The 26859-nt window shown below is 34.8% G+C and overlaps 1 protein-coding gene across 1 annotated transcript; it reads right to left on the minus strand.

Moving 5' to 3' along the window:
- Window positions 1-11133: 11133 nt before the first annotated feature.
- On the minus strand, window positions 11134-18390 carry LOC123536132 (invertebrate-type lysozyme-like). The gene is made up of 4 exons (XM_045318969.2): window positions 18137-18390; window positions 17779-17870; window positions 14349-14460; window positions 11134-13934 (listed from the first exon to the last, which is right to left on the minus strand). The coding sequence occupies exons 1-4, from the start codon at window positions 18276-18278 to the stop codon at window positions 13720-13722; spliced, it is 561 nt and encodes a 186-aa protein (XP_045174904.1). The 5' UTR covers window positions 18279-18390; the 3' UTR covers window positions 11134-13719.
- Window positions 18391-26859: the final 8469 nt, after the last annotated feature.

Raw genomic sequence — 26859 nt, forward strand, 5'->3', positions numbered from 1 at the left:
CATACTTGTCCAAAATTTTAAGGAGGAGTTAAAGTACAATATTTTCCCTTTTACACTACTTTCAAACTTAACAGTATAAATAGTCTGAGATGAAATTTCATGCTGACCTTGATGTCAATGCTATAAATGTAGTGCAATCAATGGAATCATTTATATAATAGGAAACACTTTTAAATCCAGTGTAAATAAAGAGAGACTTTCAGGCATACTAAGCTGCAACTAGTCTGTTCACATGTCAACACTTGAAACAAAATGTTTAGTGAAATTTTTGAAATTTGACAAAAATTCAGGTATACACTTGTAAATATGTTAACTCATTTGTTTTACTTAAAAGAACAAATTATTTTCAAATAATATATTAGGCATGATTATCATGTTCAAAGGTACTTAACATAGTTCAATATATTGTCATGTGAGCTTACATCATGGTAAACCTGAAAGCCTCTTCACTAAAAATGTAAGTTAACATCTCCTCCGTAAAGTCTTGGTATGAGTCATACTCGTTGGACAGTTCCAGAACATTTCCACACGTGTGTGCCACAGGGCGCCGAGCTGCACCATACACCGAATTAAAGGTGATGGACAGCGACTCTGGCATAGTCTCGGTCCCTGTCACCCACCGTAGAAAATGTCGGAGCTGTCCGCCTGAAAAATCCCTAACCAGAGCAATCAGGTAGTATAGAACAACTTCTTGCTGTGGATTGAGCTGAGAAGAATCAGAGAGGTCCAACAGCATGCTTACCAGCTTGTCTTTGTCAGGCTGAAATGCAGACAAGAACCTACGCAGACAGTCTGCATTCAGCCTTTCAAAGAAAGTGGTCATTGCAAATGGTGTTATACCTTTCCTCATCATCCTCAGGTATGTTGCTGGTTTGTCCAGAAGTTCAACCTGGGCTAGGTTAAGAAGACATCTAGAGAGGTTCTCACTTGTTGGTAGTACAGTCATACCATGCAAAGTAAAGAACAACTCTAGTTGTCTTCGAACTACCACTGGCCAAGAGGCTTCCGAGAGAGCATGCTCAAGAAGATCTCTATCAGATTCTGGTAAGAACTTCAGGAAATCTTCCATGAGCATGTCTTCATCAACCTCCATGTCAGGGTCTGACATAGCCAAGATTGCACATCTGGAAAAACGCAACGGAAAGGATCCAAACAAACTACAGTCGAAACTCGGTATCTCAAACTCGCTTACCTCGAAATTCCGTTTAAGTCGAAGAAATTTCCAAGTCCCGTCAAATTTCCTTCTTTATATATGTAATTCAACTCCGGATACGTCAAAATTTGACTTACTGAGACTCCGGATGTGTCGAAATGGATTTTCAGTCCCGTCAGTAAAATTCAAGTGTATTGTAAACTCGGTATGTCGAAGTGAGAAAAGTATGCGATAAAATTTCACACATGTCATTGTGAATGTGTTTGGTTTTTAACACATGTACATGTTTATTGCCTGACCAGAAAGCCGTGATGCCGACATATAAAAGGTGCGGCGAATATCAATGTGAGATGAGGTCATACCTGTTTGCACGTGCCATAATGATAATGTTTGATATAAACATTAGATGTCTTGAATCAGTTGTCATTTGTTTTTGAAAGTTATGAAAATTGCTTTAAATTTAAACTAATGAATTAATTAGTTTGAACAGTTTGGATCTTTAATAAGGATTAATTAGAGGTAATCGCGATGAAACTGTATAAAAAATAACTTCTTTTGAGAAAGCATCATTTGTTCAAAATGTCAGATCAAAATGCTATCAATCCTCCGGGAGAGCAATGTGGTACAAAAAGGAAACTTGACTCAAAAACATTTCAGGTTAGTATCATTTTTATTCTTCGAAACCTGAGAACTTTGATAAACACACACTGTAAGGAATCGTGTACGCGTAAGTACTGACAGCGTATACACGGCTACAACTTTGTTTCATCATTTCGTCTTACAAGTCGCTCTTCATAACTCGAATTTCGGTTATCTCGAAATAAAAAGCATGGTCCCTTGAAATTCGAGATACCGAGTTTCGACTGTAATTACATGCTTCAAGACTCTTCCTAAGATAGGGGAATCTTCTCTGGCTTCCTGTCTTCTGTTGATGGGAAGAAAGGGCACACAAACACCCTCACCTTTAAAATAGACTCTAAAAGCACTGTCCCAAAACTGGGAGAAAACATCTTTTGTAATTCCTCCCAAGTCTTGCCCTTCTTCCCCTAGGTATGTAACATGAACAGGGCGTGTAACATCCACTATATCTCTGTACAAATTTACCTCCTTAAACGGTGTTAAAAATTGTAGGAATTAGCTAAGGGCTCGGTTATCGGACCTAAATTAAACATGACTGCGAATCCAAGCTGATAATATACACTTGTTTCAGAAACCACTGCCGTCTGCAGTAATAAATATATTATGATCATGCGATGTCATTCCCAATACACGCAGGTTACTCCGAAAAAAGTTGCGAGTGCTGCCATTTGTTTATATGGAAACAGAAGACGACCATACTACTGGTCCGCAGTGAATGCAGTAATTTTTCCAGTTGTAAACTAAATTTTGATTGGTCTATTCGCTCGAATTCTAAATTGAGAAACGGATCACGGAAAATACACGGTAAGCGTGTAAATTTACACGGTTAGCGTGTAATTTATACGGTGAGCGTGTAAATTTACACGCTCACCGTGTATTATAGTACCGCTCGAGCGATTTCAGACTTTTGACCCAAACGGTACGTCATAGATAATGCTAAGCAGTATTGGAAAATGTTAAAGGGATTAACTGGCTGTAGTTATCCTAACTGTCTTACACCGGATCATTTTGCTAGATATTTTAAAGCGATAAACAACCCTGAGGATATGTTTTATCAGGCAGATGAAGATGTTTTGTTTTTTAACGAAAGGTATTTAAATGGGGAACTTCAAATAATGTTCACCGAATTAGATGAACATATTAGTCACATAGAAATACTGAAAGCAGTTAATTAAGCAGTTCATGCCATGAATTCCCAGTCCAATACTACCACTTTGTATTTCCCGCAGTAGCGTACTATGACAAGTCTATATCTGCATGTAGTTCTCGTGTGGCTATCATTGTGTAACATTATCGTATTCGCATTAACCGTTATTCTAATATGACTAACAATGCTTTAATCATCACAACGATATTATGTTGACGTCACGTTAACGTGATATTTAGGTCAGACACCACCAATTCAAAAAAGTACAGGGGAATGAGGTAAGTGTATACCTGGGAATAAGGTAACGTCTGTGCGTTCTGATTGGTCAGTCATGTAAACAAACCCAGGAGGTGATTATTTTTTCAAAATTGATATTTTTTCATTGCATTTACAGTATTTCATTATATATTTTGACAAAATTTGCTACATTTTATGTGTATTGAAAAAAGTTTTATCAAACGAATTTCTCCCGCCATGTCAATGATGTAAACAGTGGGTCATCTCATTCACACGAAAATTACTTAAATAAACTATCACTATTCATATGTTTTTCGTCCGATATTTTGGTAGAACTAAGATAGTTCTTCAAAAACTTGTAATTAGATATACATGTTTCGATGTATGGAAGGCCGTACACGCCATAATGTTACAATGTAAGTCTATGGGAAAACAATTGGTGGTCTCTAACCTATAATACAGCTAAAACATGACTTTCGTCGGAAGTCATCACAGGTAATGTAAATGACCACAAATCTGTTGTAAATGATGTAGAAAGACGTTTTCGTGCAAAAATAAGCGTGAATTTGATTTTTTTTTTAAATGTTGGCCTCTTTTTTTAACAGGTGTGCCCATTTTTGTCTGAGCTTTTTGGCCAAAAAGGATCATTTTTATCTCTGTAATGTTTGAGAATGATCAAAATTATTAGACCTTATTTCTATTTCGTATTTCAGCTTCCAAGTCAAATCAAAAGCAGACAAATGAAATTTTCACGAAAAATTGCAATCTGACGACGACAGGGACTGAGTCTGGGCATATAAATCGACGAGGGTGACCTCAGTAAATTGTCCATATCTTTCTTAAAACTGAACATTTCTTGATGAAACTTTGTAAGACATTTGGTATTGGATCATGTTTCACAATATCACTATAAAATTGGAAAATGTGATACGAAACACTCATCTATAATAGAGCTAAAACATGACTTTCGTCGGAAGTCCTCACAGGTAATGTAAATGACCACAAATCTGTTGTAAATGAGGTAGAAAGACGTTTTCGTGCAAAAATAAGCGTAAATTTGATTTTTTTTTTTAAATGTTGGCCTCTTTTTTTAACAGGTGTGCCCATTTTTATCTGAGCTTTTTGGCCAAAAAGGATCATTTTTATCTCTGTAATGTTTGAGAATGATCAAAATTATTAGACCTTATTTCTGTTTTTTTCGGAATGAATCGTATTTCAGCTTCCAAGTCAAATCAAAAGCAGACAACTGAAATTTTCACGATAAATTGCAATCTGACGACGACAGGGACTGAGTCTGGGCATATAAATCGACAGGGGGTGACCTCAGTAAATTGTCCATATCTTTCTTAAAACTGAACATTTCTTGACGAAACTTTGTAAGACATTTGGTATTGGATCATGTTTCACAATATCACTATAAAATTGGAAAATGTGATATGAAACATTCATCTATAGGTCAGAGACCACCAATTCAAAAAAGTACAGGGAACTTACTGGGAATGAGGTAAGTGTATACCTGGGAATAAGGTAACGTCTGTGCGTTCTGACTGGTCAGTCATGTAAACAAACCCAGGAGGTGATTATTTTTTCAAAATTGATATTTTTTCACTGCATTTACAGTATTTTATTATACATTTTGACAAAATTTGCAACATTTTATGTGTATTGAAAAAAATTTTATCAAACGAATTTCTCCCGCCATGTCAATGATGTAAACAGTGGGTCATCTCATTCACACGAAAATTGCTTAAATAAAGTATCACTATTCATATGTTTTTCGCCCGATATTTTGGTAGAACTAAGAGAGTTTTTCAAAACCTTGTAATTAGATATACATGTTTCGATGTATGGAAGGCCGTACACGCCATAATGTTACAATGTAAGTCTATGGGAAAACAATTGGTGGTCTCTAACCTATAAATGAGGTAAAACATGACTTTCGTCGGAAGTCATCACAGATAATGTAAATGACCACAAATCTGTTGTAAATGATGTAGAAAGACGTTTTCGTGCAAAAATAAGCGTGGATTTGATTTTTTTTTTAAATGTTGGCCTCTTTTTTAACAGGTGTGCCCATTTTTATCTGAGCTTTTTGGCCAAAAAGGATCATTTTTATCTCTGTAATGTTTGAGAATGATCAAAGTTATTAGACCTTATTTCTGTTTTTTACGGAATGAATCGTATTTCAGCTTCCAAGTCAAATCAAAAGCAGACAACTGAAATTTTCACGAAAAATTGCAATCTGACGACGACAGGGACTGAGTCTGGGCATATAAATCGACAGGGGGTAACCTCAGTAAATTGTCCATATCTTTCTTAAAACTGAACATTTCTTGATGAAACTTTGTAAGACATTTGGTATTGGATCATGTTTCACAATATCACTATAAAATTGGAAAATGTGATACGAAACATTCATCTATAATAGAGCTAAAACATGACTGTCGTCGGAAGTCATCACAGGTAATGTAAATGACCACAAATCTGTTGTAAATGATGTAGAAAGACGTTTTCGTGCAAAAATAAACGTGAATTTGATTTTTTTTTAAATGTTGGCCTCTTTTTTTAACAGGTGTGCCCATTTTTATCTGAGCTTTTTGGCCAAAAAGGATCATTTTTATCTCTGTAATGTTTGAAATTGATCAAAATTATCAGACCTTATTTCTATTTTTTACGGAATGAATCGTATTTCAGCTTCCAAGTCAAATCAAAAGCAGACAACTGAAATTTTCACGAAAAATTGCAATCTGACGACGACAGGGACTGAGTCTGGGCATATAAATCGACAGGGGGTGACCTCAGTAAATTGTCCATATCTTTCTTAAAAATGAGCATTTCTTGAAAAAGACATTTTGTAAGACATTTGGTATTGGATCATGTTTCACAATATCACTATAAAATTGGAAAATGTGATACGAAACATTCATCTATAATAGAGCTAAAACATGACTTTCGTCGGAAGTCATCACAGATAATGTAAATGACCACAAATCTGTTGTAAATGATGTAGAAAGACGTTTTCGTGCAAAAATAAGCGTGAATTTGATTTTTTTTTTAAATGTTGGCCTCTTTTTTAACAGGTGTGCCCATTTTTATCTGAGCTTTTTGGCCAAAAAGGATCATTTTTATCTCTGTAATGTTTGAGAATGATCAAAATTATTAGACCTTATTTCTGTTTTACACGGAATGAATCGTATTTCAGCTTCCAAGTCAAATCAAAAGCAGACAACTGAAATTTTCACGAAAAATTGCAATCTGACGACGACAGGGACTGAGTCTGGGCATATAAATCGACAGGGGGTGACCTCAGTAAATTGTCCATATCTTTCTTAAAACTGAACATTTCTTGATGAAACTTTGTAAAACATTTGGTATTGGATCATGTTTCACAATATCACTATAAAATTGGAAAATGTGATACGAAACATTCATCTATAATAGAGCTAAAACATGACTGCCGTCGGAAGTCATCACAGATAATGTAAATGACCACAAATCTGTTGTAAATGATGTAGAAAGACGTTTTCGTGCAAAAATAAGGGTGAATTTGATTTTTTTTTAAATGTTGGCCTCTTTTTTTAACAGGTGTGCCCATTTTTATCTGAGCTTTTTGGCCAAAAAGGATCATTTTTATCTCTGTAATGTTTGAGAATGATCAAAATTATTAGAACTTATTTCTATTTTTTACGGAATGAATCGTTTTTCAGCTTCCAAGTCAAATCAAAAGCAGACAACTGAAATTTTCACGAAAAATTGCAATCTGACGACGACAGGGACTGGGTCTGGGCATATAAATCGACAGGGGGTAACCTCAGTAAATTGTCCATATCTTTCTTAAAAGTGAGCATTTCTTGATGAAACTTTCTAAGACATTTGGTATTGGATAATGTTTCACAATATCACTATAAAATTGGAAAATATGATACGAAACATTCATCTATAATAGAGCTAAAACATGACTTTCGTCGGAAGTCATCACAGGTAATGTAAATGACCACAAATCTGTTGTAAATGATGTAGAAAGACGTTTTCGTGCAAAAATAAGCATGAATTTGATTTTTTTTTTTAAATGTTGGCCTCTTTTTTTAACAGGTGTGCCCATTTTTATCTGAGCTTTTTGGCCGAAAAGGATCATTTTTATCTCTGTAATGTTTGAGAATGATCAAAATTATTAGACCTTATTTCTGTTTTTTTTACGGAATGAATCATATTTCAACTTACAAGTCAAATCAAAAGCAGACAACTGAAATTTTCACGAAAAATTGCAATCTGACGACGACTGGGACTGAGTCTGGGCATATAAATCGACAGGGGGTAACCTCAGTAAATTGTCCATATCTTTCTTAAAACTGAACATTTCTTGACGAAACTTTGTAAGACATTTGGTATTGGATCATGTTTCACAATATCACTATAAAATTGGAAAATGTGATACGAAACATTCATCTATAATAGAGCTAAAACATGACTTTCGTCGGAAGTCATCACAGGTAATGTAAATGACCACAAATCTGTTGTAAATGATGTAGAAAGACGTTTTCGTGCAAAAATAAGCGTGAATTTGATTTTTTTTAAATGTTGGCCTCTTTTTTTAACAGGTGTGCCCATTTTTATCTGAGCTTTTTGGCCAAAAAGGATCATTTTTATCTCTGTAATTTTTGAGATTGATCAAAATTATTAGACCATATTTCTATTTTTTACGGAATGAATCGTATTTCAGCTTCCAAGTCAAATCAAAAGCAGACAACTGAAATTTTCACGAAAAATTGCAATCTGATGACGACAGGGACTGAGTCTGGGCATATAAATCGACATGTGGTGAGCTCAGTAAATTGTCCATATCTTTCTTAAAACTGAACATTTCTTGATGAAACTTTGTAAGACATTTGGTATTGGATCATGTTTCACAGTATCACTATAAAATTGGAAAATGTGATACGAAACATTCATCTATAGGTCAGAGACCACCAATTCAAAAAAGTACAGGGAACTTACTGGGAATGAGGTAAGTGTATACCTGTGAATAAGGTAACGTCTGTGCGTTCTGACTGGTCAGTCATGTAAACAAACCCAGGAAGTGATTATTTTTTCAAAATTGATATTTTTTCACTGCATTTACAGTATTTTATTATACATTTTGACAAAATTTGCTACATTTTATGTGTATTGAAGAAAGGTTTTATCAAACGAATTTCTCCCGCCATGTCAATGATGTAAACAGGGGGTCATCTCATCCACACGAAAATTACTTAAATAAAGTATCACTATTCATATGTTTTTCGTCTGATATTTTGGTAGAACTAAGATAGTTCTTGAAAAACTTGTAATTAGATATACATGTTTCGATGTATGGAAGGCCGTACACGCCATAATGTTACAATGTAAGTCTATGGGAAAACAATTGGTGGTTTCTAACGCCATGTACGCATCAAGAAATAGCGCTTTCAAATTTCATGAAATATTTTACTTAATAACATGTTTCAAACGAAATGTCACATTGCACAAATGTGTTTATTAATTTACACATGCTGAATAATTCCAATAATTTTCGCCCGAACTGAACTCTGCCGCTAGACGTATTACCATTTCCGGCCCTGGCGTGTATAAACAAAGACCTGCTTGCGCGAAGAAACAGTTCCATCATATTTGATATAAATTTTACAATAAAGAACATATTAGAATTGAAATATGTTATAGCAAAACAGTGCTTTATCACTATTTATACACTCGGGCGGTTATACGTTGTCCGAAATAATTTCACTCGGGCTGCGCCCTCGTGAAATTATTACGCCCGACGTATAACCGCCCATCGTGTATAAATAGTGATAAAGCACTGTTTTGCTAAAAACTATTTCTTAAATAAATAGGCTATAGTATTTATTTTAACCATCGGTATTCAAGAAATTACTAGAAGTGTTAAAGACCCACCACGACCTAGTGACCTACTTTTTCCTCCCACATGAACTTGGTGCAAATAATTCTGGTAATACTGGTATAATACAGCTATTCTACAAGATGACAGGTGGACAATTTAGGCCCTGTTTTCACAACTTCATCTGCAAACATAGTCATTCTCTTCTCAGTATAGTTTTATAAACATAGAACAATAACTATCTTACACTGTAGAAATAAAGTATGGTCTAGACTCACTTTAATACATGAAGTACCGTGCATACTACTACATTAATTTTATAATATATTTAGACATTAAATACATTGTCTTAGCCTTATATATGTCACCGTCAAATTGTAACTAGACACTTGTTATTTCTCATTTTCTCCATGCAAAAAATGTATAATTACCATCATGGAAATACAAAAGATTACAGTTATTTTGTGGTGCGTCTTTAAGGTAACTTGACAAACAGCCACTACTGACCTTGACATTTTATAGGGAAAAAATACAAGTATATATAACTCTCAAAATATACTAAGTATTTAAAATTGAACCTCAAACAAGAGCTGTCACTATTAGTGACAAACGCCCCCTAAGTGTGTTCAAGAATGCTACAGTTGTCTGCGCTAAATATGCCAGAATAGTTTAGGTTTGAATCATTTTGTGACAAGATAAAAAAAGTTCTCCGAAGATAACCTTGACCTTGGGGCTAGGGGTCTGGGTCTTGAGCATGACTCACCAACTCATTATAGAGAAGAATTGTGACAAGTAATTTTAATATCCTTTGATGAATGGCAGAGTTATTGACCGGACAAGAAATATTCAATGTTAACCTTTGACTTTTAAGTGTGACCTTGACCTTGAAGCTAGGGGTCTTGGTCTTGCGTCTGACACGTCATCTCAATATAGGGAACGTTTATGCCAAGTAATTTTAAAATCTCTTCATCGATGGAAGAGTTATGGAACGGACAAGAAACAGACCATGTTAACCTTTAAACTCTAAATGTGACCTTGACCTTAGAGTTAGGGGTCTGATTGTTGTGCAAGACACGTTTTCTCGTTATGGGGAATATTTATGCCAAGTAATTTCGAAATCCCTTGATGAATGGCAGAGTTACGAACCGGACATGAAACAGACCCTATTAACCTTTGACTCCCTATTAACCTTTGACTTGACTTCTAAGTGTGACCTTGATCTTAGAGCTAGGGGTCTGGGTCTTGCACATGACACATTGTCTCATTATGGTAAACATTTATGCCAAGATATTTCAAAATCCCTTCATGGATGGCAGAGTTATGGACCGGACACAAAAACAGACCCTGTTAACATTTGAACTCTAAGTGTGACCTTGACTTTGGAGTTAGGGGTCTGGGTCTTGCGCATGACACGTCATCTCATTACGATAAACATTTATGCTAAGTAATTTCAAAATCCCTTGATGAATGGTAAAGCTACGAACCGGACACGAAACAGACCCTATTGACGTTTGACTTCTAAGTGTGATCTTGACCATGTAGCTAGCGCCTGGGTCTTATGCATGAAACGTCGTCTCATTAAGGTAAATATTTATGCCAAGCTATTTCAAAATCCCTTTATGGATGGCAGAGTTACAGCCCGGACAAGAATTTACGGTCGGACAGACGGACGGACAGTGCGATTTTAATATGCCCACCTTCGAGGGCATAAAAATCAAAGAACTTACTGTAGTGTAAATAAAAAGTTATTTGCTGAAACATCGTTTAAAGATGTAAGGGAGTTATTAATAAATAAATACATAAAAACCTAAAAGTATCAAATGTTTTTGTTAAAATTCACGAAATAGATATATGCTTAATAATTTAATAATAACATAATCTATTAAGCCGCATTAGCTCTAGTTGGTTTAATTTGTGCACTAGTCAGTAGTGTACATGTATTTACAACTATTCTTTGCACGGAATGTCACGGGTCAGAGGCGTAGGTAGACTGGCTGTACTCATCACTATAACCCGGCGCTGAGTTAACAAACTGTAGGGAATCTAAAGTGGTAGTATATTCATGCCATGGAAAAGTAATACAAGTGGAGGTCCAGATTTATTATTAAATGAATTTTTCAAACACGGAATAGATGTTTTATTACCATACTTGTCTCAGTTATTTAACAAATGTCTAAATATAGGTTATTTTCCAGACTATTGGAGCGACGGTTTTATTGTTCCCATTTTTAAAAGTGGTGATACAAGAGAGCTAAGCAATTATAGAGGTATAACACTTCTAAGTGTATTAGGCAAATTGTTCACCAGAATCTTAAACAACCGACTTACGGAGTGGGCAGAAAACTATCATGTTTATATTGAAGCGCAAGCTGGTTTTCCTAAGCATATGAGCACAATAGATAATATTTTTGTGTTAAACAGCCTTAATTCTCATATATTTAATAGTAATGAAAAACTTTTGTGCATTTGTTGATTTTCAGAAGGCTTTTGATTTCGTTGTGAGAGACATTTTATGGTACAAACTTATAAAAACAGGAGTAAGAGGGAAAATTTTAGATGTCATTAAGTCTATATATGATAATGTAAAATCAAAAGTTAAACTTTCTAATTATGTCAGTGATATTTTTGAATATCATTTAGGGGTCAGACAAGGCGAATGCCTTTCTCCTTTCCTTTTAAGCATGTTTTTAAGCGACTTAGAAGACACGTTCATAAACAAAGGTATAGAAGGTATTGATATTGGTACTATGAAACTCTGTCTTGAATTATATGCTGATGATATTATATTATTTTCTCAGTCTGCAGACGGTCTTCAGAACTCTTTAAATGTTTTGTATGATTATTGCTCTAAATGGAAGTTCACTGTTAATACGAAGAAATCAAAATTATGATTTTTAGAAAAGGTGGTCGGCTGCCTGATAATTTAGCATTTACTTATCACAATGAACAAATAGATATTGTTAGCAAATTTAAATACCTAGATGTTCTTTTTACGACAGGTGGTGCTTTTAACGAGATGGACAAAATGTTAGCAGGCCAAGCCCTGAAAGCCACCTTTCAACTTAATTAATATTTGTATAAGTACACATCTATCTCGCCAAAACACATATTGAATCTTTATGATAAATTAGTTACACCGGTAATGAATTACGCCTCAGAGATATGGGGATTTAACAAGGGTACACATATTGAAAGAGCCCATCTTTGTTTCTGTAAAAAGCTGTTAGGGGTTAAAGTTTGTTGTCAAAATGCCTTTGTATATGGTGAAACTGGAAGAGTGACATATATTACGCACAGATATTTACATATTATAAAATACTGGTTAAAATTGTGTCAGTGTGAAGAGGTAAAATATGCACGACAGATGTATGTTCGATTACAAAATGATACTGAATTACATCCTAATCATATAAATTGGGTACATAGTGTTAAAACTTATTGTCAAGGTTAGGTTTTTATGAGGTGTGGTTAAACCAAGGAGTTGGGGACAATAATATATTCTTACAAACCTTGAAGATACGTCTTTATGATATATTTAAACAAAATTGGAACGACAGCTTACAGGGATCCTCTCGGGCCCTATTTTACAGAACAAAAGCTACTTTTATTTTTCAGAAATATTTAAATAATGTCATTGTTGAAAAACATAGAATAAGTATGTCTCCACTAAGAATGTCATCCCATAGGCTAGAAATAGAAAGTGGCAGATGGAAAAAAACCTGTAAGCCTCCCTTTGGATCAAAGAAAATGTTTATTTTGTAATGTATTGGAGGATGAATATTATTGAGTGTTCTCTATATATGGATTTAAGGCATCAGTACATTAGAAGATACTATTGGTTTCATCCTAATTATATCAAATGTATGGAACTAATTAAAACTGAAAATGTTACTGATTTAAGAAAACTTTCAGCGTATGTATACAAGGCGTTTGAAAAACGAAACTTGCTTTTGAATTCAATGTAGCAGTCATTAATAAATGTTATTAAAAGTCCCTATTATGTTAACACTTGATATTTGTCATAATGTTAAATAAAGCTCTTACAGTCTCTCCCTCTCTCAAAGATGTCACATCCATCTGGTATGAAGTTTTCATCTATTGATATATTTATTGTCATCTTACTTACACATCTTGTATATTTGCACTGTTATTTCTTCTGTGATTATGTTATATTGATGCATGTACATGGGCCAGAATTGGCTTGATACATAATAAAGTTATATATATATAACTTAATGACATTGACAAAGAAATACACAAATTACACACAAAAACCATTACAAAGGAATTGGCAAAGAAATACACAAATTACACAACTCCAAAGAGGAATCGCCAAACGCCGGTTCGAATTATTTTTAAAAAATTATCTTTGAGAGGAAAAAAATCTAGTCGTTTGGATGCTCAGTCTCCGCATATATTGCAAGTCGTGTATTAACCCTTACCCTGCTAAATTTCTATAATGGACTGATCCATCTTTCAATTAGGACAGTACCACTTATTATTCAAAGGGGTTTTCACTGAAAATTTACTGACTGAATAGCGAACAGTGCAGACCATGATCAGACTGCACGGATGTGCAGGCTGATCTTGGTCTGCACTGGTCGCAAAGGCAGAATCATCTGCCGCCAGCAGGCTAAGGGTTAAGAAGTTTAGTTTCCGCTCTTGCAAAAACTACGGTAACTGAACTCCGCGACATCCAGGTTTCTTCTGCAGCTCTTCCCAGTATTTCAAGGTGTTCGGATTATGACAGCCGTTAGGACCTCCGTTATGTTCCCGAGCAAAACCCTCACATTTGAGTGGACAGCCGTAGCGTTTTGCATACCTCGCCATGTAATTCTGAACGCACTGAGAGGAACATTGTTTGTCTTGTGCGCATTTTTTCCAGTCTGTTAAAACATAAAATAAATTGATTGGTGTTTTAAAATGTGCTAATAACAAGAAACTGTGTATAAGCAACAAGATAATTTAGTTACTAAGTTTGGATAATATCAGTTTTAAGAAGACACGGTCAGATGGGACTAACAAGGGTCCAGGTCGTTAGTTAGTTAGTCATGACGTTTACCGTTCAATTGTTAGTATCAAATACATAACGTAAAGTGTGTCGGAAACATTCATCATTTCTGAAAGCAAGTCTATTGATACACAAATTTTAGGTGGAATATGGTACTCAAATTATCCGTGTTCTTCGAAAGCACCAAAGAGATATTGAATTACGTAATAAAATGTCTAAAAGACAGAGGATAGCCCGATTTCGGATTTAGTATCCGTTTGCACGCACGCACGCACATGCATACGCTTACCTCCTCCTGGCTTCCCGCAGTCAGTCCAGTACGCTTTCTTGATCTGAAAATACCCGCAGGAGAGCGAACCAACATCCATATGGCAAGATGCGGGCTTACAATTGGATTCCACCTGTAACATTACAATATATATAGTCAGAGGACAGTAACGCTTGACTATTCATCAACCTTGTCAACTGAATGGATAAGAAAGTCAAAAAGGGGTCACAATTCTGTAAAAACGAAATTCAGGGTTATGGAAACTGTACAATGCATGTTATCTCATCACAGTGGACAAGTGTGTAAAGTTTCGATCCGTTGTTAGTAGGTACTGAGCTAGCAGCTTGCATACAAAACTAAACTAAAAATTTATAATTTTAGAAAGGTGGCATAATTTTGTAAAAATGCAAAGTAGAGTTATGAACCATATGCAGTGCGTGTCAGATCATCACAGTGAACAGGTGTGTGAAGTTTCAATCCATTCCTGTTAGTGGGTACTGAAATACCAGCTTACATATAAAAATTTAACCAAAAGTTGCTAAGTCAAAAAAGGGGCATAATTTTGTAAAAATGCAAAGTAGAGTTATGAATCATGTGCAGTGCGTGTTAGATAATCACAGGGGACAAGTATGTGAAGTTTCAATCCATTCTCATCAGTGGGTATACCAGCTTACATACAAAAACCTAACCAAAAATTGCTAATTCGAAAAAAGGGCATGATTTTGTAAAAAAACAAAATAGAGTTGTGAAAACTGTTCAATGTAAATCGGTTTATCACAGTGAATAAGTGACTGTGTGAAATTTAAATCCATTCCCACAAAGTCAAGTGGTTATTGAGATACCACCTTACATATAAAAACTTCACCAAATCGGGACGCAGACGCCAACGCGAACGCCGACGCCGACGAACGGATGAGTCCAATAGCTTTACCTATTTTTCTAATAATCGAGCTAAAAATGAAATTTTTGACGTCAAGTTCACCACTGTGGGTTAGAAACCAGGGGCTCGTTTCACGAAGCCTACTTAGGACAATTAAAACTTAGGCGCGAATATCATTTTAGGTAGATTCAAAATAACTATTCGACTATTCTTAGAATGTGAGTATAGAATTGTCCTAAAATTGAAATAACTTCATCTTTTTAAATCGATTTGAAATAAATGTGCTTTAAAAGTTAATTCTTAGGACAGACCTTAGGATGAAGCATATGATTATTTTGTGAAACGGGCCCCTGGCTTGGAGAGTAAAATTATTTCCCTTGAAAGTTGAAAAGTTAAAGACGCGCCACAAAATAACTGTATTCTTTTGTATTTCCATGATTGATAATTATACATGCTTTGCATGAAGAAAATGAGAAATAACAAGTATCCAGTTACAAATTCACAGTCACATATATAAGGCCAATACAATGTGGTAAATGTCTAAATATATTATTAAATTAATGTAGTAGTATGCAAATTACTTTATGCATTAAGGTGAGTTTAGACCACACTTTGTTTCTACATTGCAGAAAGCACGGGCTGAACAATCATTTCTATGCGGACGATTCGCAGTTATATCAATCCTTCTAACCAATAAACAGAATGTCTATCGAAGAGACCATTCATCGCGTTGAAAGTTGTTTAAAGGATATAGTAAGTTGGATGAATACCAACATGTTGAAACTCAATGCTGAAAAAAACAGAATTAATCATATTTTCATCTGAACACAAAACACAATCTGTTTCAAACATATCTGTGAAAGTGGACGGCTCTGAAATCAAACAATCAGGCAGTGTCAGGAACCTCGGTGCTTTCCTGGACTCGAACATGAGGATGGAGCAACATGTGAATAGTGTGTGTAGGAATTCCTATGCACAGTTGCGGCAAATTAGTCACATCAGACAATATATAACCGCAAACGCAATCAAATCTCTAATCAACTCTCTTGTTACATCACGTTTGGATTATTGCAACTCTCTTCTATATGGGATTCCAAAACAGTCAATGAACAAACTGCAATATGTCCAAAATACGGCAGCTAGAATCGTAACCAGAACATCCAGATACGACCATATAACACCTGTGCTGCGTGAACTCCATTGGCTTCCTGTGCAGTGTAGGGTAGAATACAAAATTCTAACACATACATATAAGGCACGCGAAGATCAATCACCAGCTTATGTAGTGAACATGTTAGAAATATACAGCCATCCAGAAATCTGAGATCGCAGAATAATGCATTAAAAACTAGTGGTGCCCAAATGTCGGACAGTGCGATTTGGTGACAGGAGCTTTCAGACAGCAGCTGCGAGGTTATGGAATGCCCTCCCATCTGGCATAAGAGAGTGCAAGACCTTGCAAAGTTTCAAAAAAGCGCTAAAGACGCATTATTTCATACAATTCTTTGGGAACTAATCTCACTAATTACCTGGTAGAATAGTGTAGGTACTTTGCCTGCCAATCAAATACTCTAATCAAGAACTCTAGTGTTACAGAATAATTTTGACAGTGTTTTTTCTGTGGGATGTATCATGGATGTCCTCCGGACCGTTTAGGTGGGGATTGACCCAATCATCCGGGACAGTTTGCATGCTGTGATGCATTTCACAGGCATCATACTGGTTAATTCTGTCTGTTCAAAATGTAAGTTATCTTTTGGTCTATTCTGCTCTAACCTGTGTCTTTGACAGGTCAGTTAATGTTTTATGATATTGTACTTTGTTTCATGTTTTGATCTGTTTACCTTTAATTTAAAATGCTAGGTATCTTATTACAGTAATGTAATTTTATTTTTTTTCTATATTAGTTCAATTACCATTTTTATTGAACATTATATAAATGTTTTTATGTAAAGCACTTTTGAACGTATTTTTATATGAAAGGAGTGCTATATAAATGTGGTATATAATAATAATAATAATTGTAAGATAGTTATTATTCTATGTTTATAAAACTATACTGAAAAGAGAATAACTTTAAGTTTACAGATGAAGTTGTGAAAACACATTAATTCAGAGAGGGCCTAAATTGTCCACCTGTCATCTTGTAGAATAGCTGTATTATACCAGTATTATCAGAATATTTTGCACCAAGTTTATGTGGGAGGAAAAAATAGGTCACAAGGTCGTGGTGGGTCTTTAAATGATCATATACGAGATGTATTATCAACTATGGTACATGCTTTATCATGCATTTCCTAACGACAGGTGTAAATGTGTGTTTTCATTTAATACACGTTACATAATCTTGTCAAAATGTAACCGCAGTAAATGCTCCATTTATTCGCTGCGACATAAAAAAGAAAAATGTTAATAAAATTTAATTATTATCCGTACCGTAGTTATTGAGTTATTGGTGTATTACAGTACATCCTTTTCAAGATTTACTGACGGAAGTTTGTAGTCGTGGTTTGCATTAACATGGTAAAATTTAGACGCTTTTTTTGAATTTAAGAGGAGGTAAAGAATTACCAGACAGATACATCGCAGGCACTGCTGTGATACAATTCCTGGAGCAAACTCTAATCCTTCTTCCATCTCACTGTTGTACCATGTTTGAATCACTACAAATCAACAAACACAGTCTTCTTTATCATAGTATTATTCAAATATTATATAAAGTGAAGACGGTGGCAATTTCTATGAGAAATAAACATAAAGTAAACATGAGAAGCTGTCCGGAACTGGCATGTTATCATTTTAAATATTCAAACGGGTTATACTTTTATATTAAACACGGAGAGCGGTAAATTTACTACATACTTAATTTCTCGAAATAGCATAGCAAATATAGATAAAGAAAAACTTAAGTTTCTATAATTTAACTTACATTCATCCTTGAAGGAGGCGTTCCGTGAAGGATAATCAACCACAGTTTCGCGCACAACTTCCTGCACACTTGTTTCTTTGAACATTTCGGCTGCAGCCAAAACGAGACTCAGTGAGAAGAAAATCATGCAAAACATCTTCATTTTAGACGTTTTATTCTGATGTATGTTAAAGTCTCACCCAAACTTAAAATTAACACTGCAAAATCAACCGCTTATGCAGCTGCATAATACTTAATGTAGACGTGATCTGTCATAAGAACAGGAAAGATACATGAACAGGAAAAGATAACATCTTTTTAACTTCCTGTTTTCAGTTTCATAATCCATTTGATTTCAATTCAATATTATGACCTGGTTGTGTTTAATGGTCCGTAGACAAGTTCAAAATATCTTACAATCAAATACTTGATCAGCAGGGGAGTTTTGTTTTTTTACAGTTATACATACAGAAATTAATTTCCCTAAATATAATTAAAAAATAAAAGATGAATATCGTATTTGTATACCGATGGTTATAAATGTAAAAGCATCTGTTCACGATTCCCCAGGTTTGATATCGACAGGCAGTTGGTAGTACAGCAGTTACAGCTGTTAACTGCAACAACTTCCAGCTTCCAGCAGTTACAGCTGTTAACTGCAGCATCTTCCAGCAGTTACAGCTATTAACTGCAACAACTTCCAGCAGTTACAGCTGTTAGCTGCTACAACTTTCAGTAGTTACAGCTGTTAACTGCTACAACTTCCAGCAGTTACAGCTGTTAGCTGCTACAACTTTCAGCAGTTACAGATGTTAACTGCTACAACTTCCAGCAGTTACAGCTGTTAACTGCTACAACTTCCAGCAGTTACAGCTGTTAACTGCTACAACTTTCAGCAGTTACAGCTGTTAACTGCTACAACTTCACAATGATCAAATCTTACACACATTTCCCCGCCCCTCGACCCCGCTCCCCAACCCATACACGCACAAATGTAATTGTGGACGAAGTGTCAAGACCCGGGTAGAAGTTACAAAGAATACTGTAACTGCAAAATGAGCCATAGTCAAATAATAAGTTACGCCATACCCCCACCCCACTACCCCTCCAACACTTCCCCCATCATAAAATCGCGCAATGCACAAGCATACCAATATGCAGGTCAGTTCGCCTTCATTTTAAAGTTAGTTTAAAGAATTGTGTTGAAGTTCCTAATAAATTCACTGATACTTAAGGACGGACGTCGCACCAGTCACACAATCTCTAGATGCGGTGTACAAATATGCGTGAATTGTTTAAGTTGTTCTCATTAAAAACAAATGAAAGCTTCTAGAAAGCGTGTTATATCTCACAGGGAAGAAAAAAAAATTTATATTATTAACTTCCTGTACGTTTCATTCAAGTTTCAATATCTGATATATTAGTTCGAGGACAACATAACATCACTAACTATACATGATGAGACAATGATGGTATTACATTATACAAAAGCGTTAAAATATTTAAAAATATTACCAAGTCTTGTAAAAGAAATATATAATCAAGAGGGTCATGATGGCCCTATATCGCTCACCAGAGTTGATCTGGCCTAGTGACCCAGTTTTTGACCCCACATGACCCAGTTTCAAACTTGACCTAGAGAGCATCAAGACAAACATTCTGACCAAGTTTCATAAAAATTGGGTCACAACTGTGGCCTCTAGAATGTTAACAAGTTTTTTCCTTTGATTTGATCGGGTGACCTAGTTTTTTACCCCACATGACCCAGATTCGAACCAAACCTAGAGGACATCAAGACAAACATGCCGATCAATTCTCATGAGTTTCAAACTTAACCCGTGGACTCCTGAGTGATAACAAGATTTTCCTTTGATCCGGCCTACTGACCTAGTTTTTTGATCCCACATGACCTAGTTTCCTAGAGATCATCAAGACAAACATTCTTGCCAAGTTTTATACAGATTGGGTCACAACTGTGGCCTCTGATGTGTTAACAAGCTTTTCCTTTGATTTGACTGGGTGACCTAGTTTTATATTCCACCTGACCCAGCGTCGAACTTGACCTAGAGGTTATCAAGACAAACATTCTGACCAATTCTCATGAGTTTCAAACTTAAACTTTGGACTCTATAGAGTGTTAGCAAGATTCCTTAGATCTGGCCTACTGACCTAGTTTTTGACCCCACATGATCCACTTTCAAATTTTACCTAGAGATCATCAAGGCAAACAGTCTGACCAAGTTTCATAAAGATTAGGTCACAAATGTGGCCAAGGCAAATGTTGACGGACGACGGACGCTGGACAATGACCAGTCAGAATAGCTCACCTTGAGCACTTCGTGCCCTGGTGAGCTAAAAAAATATTTAATACATTACTCCTTACATCATCTGCCTATTACAGTGTGCGCAATATATATATATGCCGAGTGGATACGGCATCAGCACTGCTATAGGGAGGTCGAAGGTTCAAGCCCTATCAGAGGAGGGTCTTGTTAAACTGAGCAGAGGCCGGTTGGTGAGCTGCCAGCTTGTTAAATAATGGTTAAAAACTGTCTACCTGCCTGTAGCCTGGCAATAAAAATAGAAATCGGGAAGTAATGCTGTTCAATGTATGTAGCTATTTCTCAAGTCAACATGCCGGGTGACTGTGACCGAGTGGTTACGGCCGCCGATTTCGAATAACTTGCCCCTCACCTCTGAAGGTTCGAAAGCTCGCTTGGAGTGTAAAAGTCTATTACGTCAGGAAGCCATTCAGCTGACTTACAGAAGGTCGATGGTTCTACCCTGGTGCACATCCATCGGATCCTCATTTGCAATAAAAAACAAGAGGGTCATGATGACCCTATATCGCTCACCTGTTAAACTCGGCCTTTGAATCATCAAGATATACATTCTGACCAAATTTCACGAAGACAGAGTCATAAATGTGGCCTCTACAGTGTTAACAAACTTTTCCTTTGATTTGAGTCTTGACCTAGTTTTTGACCCAACATGACCCAGTTTCGAACTTGGCCTACTAATCATCAAGATAAACATTTTTACAACGTTTCATGAAGATAGGTTCATAAATATGGCCTCTAGAGTGTTAACAAACTTTTCCTTTGATTTAAGCGGGTGACCTAGTTTTTGACCCAACATGACAAAGTTTCCAACTTGGCCTAGGAATCACCAAGATAAACATTCTGACCAAGTTTCATGAAGATATGGTCATAAATGTGGCCTCTAGAGTGTTAAAAATCGTTCCCTTTGATTTGAATGGATAACCTAGTTTTTTATCTCATATGACCCAGTTTGGAACCTTGGCTAGGAATCAACAAGATAAACATTCTGACCAAGTTTCGTGAAGATAGGGTCATAAATGTGGCCTCAAGAGTGTTAACAAGCAATTCCTTTGATTTGAGAGGGTGACCTAGTTTCTGACCCTACATGACCAAGTTTCCAAATTGACATAGGAATCATCAAGATAAACATTCTGACCAAGTTTCATGAAGATAGGGTCATAAATATGGCCTCAAGAGTGTTAACAAGCAATTCCTTTGATTTGAGAGGGTGACCTAGTTTTTGACCCCACATGACCAAGTTTCCAAACTGGCATAGGAATCACCAAGATAAACATTCTGACCAAGTTTCATGAAGATTATGGTCATAAATGTGGCATCTAGAGTGTTAAAAATCGTTTCATTTGATTTGAATGGATAACCTAGTTTTTTTATCTCATATGACCCAGTTTGAAACCTGGCATAGGAATCATCAAGACAAACATTCTGATCAAGTTTCATGAAGATAGGGTCATAAATGTGACCTCTAGGGTGGTAACAAGCTTTTCCTTTGATTTGACCTGGTGACCTAGTTTTTAACCTAACATGACCCAGTTTCGAACCTGGCTAGAGATCATCAAGACACACATTCTGTGCAAGTTTGTATCAAATCAAAGAATAAAATTTAATGAAACCTCTATATGGCTGAAAGGGCCAAAATACTGTGAAATCATTTAAATTTGCTGGCACGAAAGTTTGTGCAATCGGCAAAAAAGACAATTTCACGCAGGCTTTAATTCGTGCATTTTCAATTTATTTAATTTTTTTTAGAAATCGCCAGCATCACACTATCATGTACCGCCTATTAATTAAAGTGGTCCATTTTATGACCTTGTTAAACAAGTGAATGAAGTATTGCCACGCAATACAAAGTCACCTAACTTTCTCTTTTGTCATTTTTAGTAACAACAAAGAGAAGTTAATTCTAAAAAAAAATATAATATAAGTCCACACAAAACTCTTTACCAGGTAGAGATACGTCAAAATACACCTAAAAATTGGATGTAGCATGCATGTTGTACCACAGAAAAGTGGTCATGAGTTTGCCCTACAGCCAGTAATAAAAAAGTTAAAATATAAGCTATTTATAGTATAACAACAAAGGGAAGTAATTCTTAAAAGATTTCAGATTTCAGATTTTATTCAAGAACTAGGCCCATATGGGCATTAGCCTTGTAAAGGCAACATTTACATGCAAATACATGTACATAAAACAAAACGTATACATGTAAAAAATACATAGCAGATACTGTATCTTACTGTAGGTATTTAACGGAAGATATATGCATATCTGACGTAAATCAATAATTTCTGACTAGCACCAGATTAACAGATTCACTGAGTAACATACATAACGTTTTGTGTAAATAATGCCAACTTCAAGAGAAGGGTTTCATCACAACTTTGAAACAAACATTGAAAATTATTATCATTTGAAATCTGGTGATGAAATGGAATGTATTTCTGTCTATCCAGATTAAAAAAAGGACAATCAAAAATATAATGACACTCATCACCCAATGCTGCATTATTACACAAGTGACATGTCCTCTCATCATGGACAATATTAAGAAATATACCGTTTTCAATAGGCAACTTATTATTACGGCACCTAAAATGACATAAGGATAATGCAAGATTTGATGGTAACAATTTCAAATAGTCTTCAAATTTAAAGACTGTCTTGAATATTTTATAACGCTCACATTTTCTTGAGTTTTGAACCATTCTGGTCCAAGTTTGTATATACTGATCCTTTAATCTAAGCTTAATAATATTACGAAAATAAAGTGACGAAGGAACTGACTGATTAATCCAATATTCTGCAAATCCAAGCTGTTCTAATGTATCCTTAACATATGAAATCCAAGGGCAACAATATAAATCATGAATATGAAGCTTATACATTAACTTATACAGAATATGGCTGATTTTATCAGTTTTACTTTCAATAACCTTGCACCAGTAATTAAGTACTCTACTTTTGACAATAACATTAATGGGCAAAGCCCCTAGTTCACCAAATACCATAACATTTGGTGTGGATTTTTTAACTTTTAGTAACATCTTTAAAAATTTTAGTTGAAAAGTTTCAATTAAACTAATATCACTGCTACCCCACACCTCAGATCCATACAAAAATATAGGTATTATCATTGTTTCAAATAGATGTAACTGTAATCAATACTTAGTTGAAGTTTTCTTGCTTTTCTCAACAGAGAATACATAGCTTTTGTAGCCTGATCTACTAAATGTTTTTTCGTCTCGTGGAAATTACCATTATAATTAAAGTTAATGCCTAGATAACTAAAATTATCAACAATATCAAGTACTTCACCATTATAACGGAAAACCGGTTTTATTCTCACTTTACCGCGAGAAAAAACAACTTTAGTTTTACTAGAGTTAACAGTCAGTTTCCACATATCACAATATTCTGACATTGCATTTAAAGATGTTTGTAGCTCATTTGGTGTCTCAACAAAAAGTACAGTGTCATCTGCATAGAGTAATAAAAATAATTTGAAAAACACTTCAGTAGTATCATCACTTAAAAACTCTTTAACATCATTTGATAGAGTTGTTAGTCCTTTGTAAAAATGTGTCATAAAGTTCACTAAATCATTCAGAAAGTAGAAAAAAGTATTGGTGATAAATTTTCACCCTGTCGTACTCCAGATGCACTAATGAAAAAATTTGAGAGACCTTGACTGCTTTTAACACAAGATTTTGCTTGATCATAAATTGAGTATATAACTTTAAAACATTTTCCATCAACATTATGTTGAAGTAACTTCCTCCATAAACAAACTCGACTAACAGAATCAAAAGCTTTCTTATAGTCTATAAAAGGACAATAAAGACGACAATGTTTACTTAAATAAAAATCAATTAATAATTTCAGTGAAAAAATATGGTCAACAGTGCCATAATGTTTTCGAAAACCTACTTGTTCTTCACAAAGTAGCCCTGCTGATTCCAAGAAATTGTTTAACCTATTATTTAGTACACTAGTAAATAACTTGCCCAGACAACTTAGGATGGTAATTCCACGATAATTATCTGGGTCATTGACATCATCTTTCTTTTTATAAATTGGAAATATTACTCCCTTACACCATGAATCTGGGATAACTGATGTATCAAACATAAGATTAAACAATTTACAAGGTACTGGCAACATTACCTCTTTGGAATTTTTCAAGTACACGTTTAAAATATTATCATAAACAGAACAGGCTTTGTTATTACTTAATTTGTTCATGCATGTCAATATCTCTGCCTCAGTGATATTGGTGTTGAGTTCCACATTATAGTTAGTTACATTATCAAGATTAAAGTTCATGTCTACATCATCACTGCCTTCATTTAACTTGCTAAAATGTTCATAAAATGTTTCTTTAGATATGTTCGAAATTGTCTCATTCCTATCATTAGAATATTTGTTTAAAAGTGACCAATATGCCTTTGGGTCAGACGATCTAAGATTTCTGAACTTCTTATTCATATTTTTGTGAAATTTATGAAATATCATATTCAATTCTTTTTTATATGCTTTACTATTTATTTTCAAATCTTGAAAAGCTGCAGCTGAATTACAACGTCGATAATTTTTCTTTGCATTTAGATACAAAGTCCTCTTATTACGACAGTCTGCATACAACCATGGTTGTTGATTTTTCCTCCTGTCATTATCATTTTTACGACTTTTATTATTAATATTGACATTTTTTATCATATCACAATTTCTTGCTGCTGAAGAAAAAATATCAGAAATATCAGAGATAACATTATCAATAGAGGAAGCACACTCATTGTGATTCTCTGAAAGATAATCAAGCTTCTGGGAGATCTGATTAATGCACTGCATATCAAAGGAATTTATATATTCTTGTTTTTTACCTGCTGACCAAATAGGTTTAGTTGTATATTCTGATGAATTATTCTCTCCATGAGTATCAGAATTTACTGTATTGTCTTGAACTTGTGAGTCCTTACAAATTTTCATGGAAAAAGAAATTGCTTTATGAGTAGTGGGTCAAAGCTGCATACTTGAAATGATTTTATTAGAGGAAATAACTCAGCTGACAACAAAACATAATCAATGACACTATTATGGATTGTTGTATAATCACCAATATATTTATCCTGACCACATCTTCCATTAGCAATGTGAATATAAAAAAATGCAAAAATTAATTAGCCTATATCCATAGTTATTACAAGATTTATCACAAGAATATCTTTGAGTTGCAATTCCCAGCAAATTCAAATTCTGCTTGTTAATATTACACTTTGTATTAAAATCAAAATTTTCATCAAAAATTTGATCATCATACATAACAAAATCTGTTAATAATCCACATTTAGCATTAAAATCTCCAAGAAGACAAAATAGAAGGTCGTTTACTGAGAAATCTAACACATCATCCTCAAAATTATCAAATAATTCCATTGAACTATATACAGAACCCTCAGGTGGAATATATATTACACCAAAAATAACTTCCCTTTCTAACACCTGTCCATTGAATGTGAACCACATACAGTTTTCATTTTCAGAATTAAGTATCCTAATATGTTTAAATAGATGGTCTTTTACAAGAATACCAACACCACCAGAGATTCTATTATATTTTTTGCGATTAAAACCACAAAAAGTGTAACCTTCACACGATATATTATCAAAGTCATCAAGTTTTGTTTCAACAAGTCCTATTATATCATACTGATTGATAAACTCAATAAAATCTGGGAAAAGAATTTTTGTAGATAACCCACAAACATTTATACATGTAATATTTAAAATATTTGATGGTGATGTTATGGAGTACAAATGATCTTTTGTACTAATACTATGAGTTTGTAAATTTGTATTGACTGAATCACTTAAACTGTCTGAATTCTTTTGCTTGCTCTGTAAAATTTCTGTCTCATTATCTCTACATCCTTGGTCATCATTTGAGAAGGAATTCTGTGGAAATTCTGCAGTGTTTTCCAAATTGCTACAAGAATTTTTCCCATTAATTTTGTTACATAGCACTGAGTCACATTCGCTAATTTCAGAAATATTCTCTTCTGAATCAACAATATATTTAGAAATGCAATTTAATTTTAAATCACTAGAACTGTTAGAACTGTTAGAACTAGGTACAACATTGGAACTGGAACTGGAACTGTCTGAAAGATCACACACATCTTCCAGTATGTGCTACTCGAAGTTTTTGATACCAAGAGCATCGAAATCAGGATCTATTCCCATGGCAAACAAATCGTCTGGACTAGATACAACGAACTTCTTCCTATCCTTTGTGCAGACTATATGCCCATCCCTTACATAGACGTTAGTAACCTCTGCTTGATCCTTGAGAAACTCACGAAGTTTGATACGAAGTGATGTCAAATCCTCTGCAATGAACACTGCTT

Source organism: Mercenaria mercenaria, chromosome 17 (assembly GCF_021730395.1).
Source record: "Mercenaria mercenaria strain notata chromosome 17, MADL_Memer_1, whole genome shotgun sequence".
Lineage (NCBI taxonomy): Eukaryota > Metazoa > Mollusca > Bivalvia > Venerida > Veneridae > Mercenaria > Mercenaria mercenaria.

Bases quoted from the DNA above. Each gene is read 5' to 3' on its own strand.
- LOC123536132 (XM_045318969.2), bottom strand. From the start codon at position 18,278: ATGAAGATGTTTTGCATGATTTTCTTCTCACTGAGTCTCGTTTTGGCT. The intron at 17,871-18,136 runs GTAAGTTAAATT...GTTGATTTGTAG, and splicing joins CGCCTCCTTCAAGGATGAAT to TGATTCAAACATGGTACAAC. The intron at 14,461-17,778 runs GTAATTCTTTAC...GTAATGTTACAG, and splicing joins GCCTGCGATGTATCTGTCTG to GTGGAATCCAATTGTAAGCC.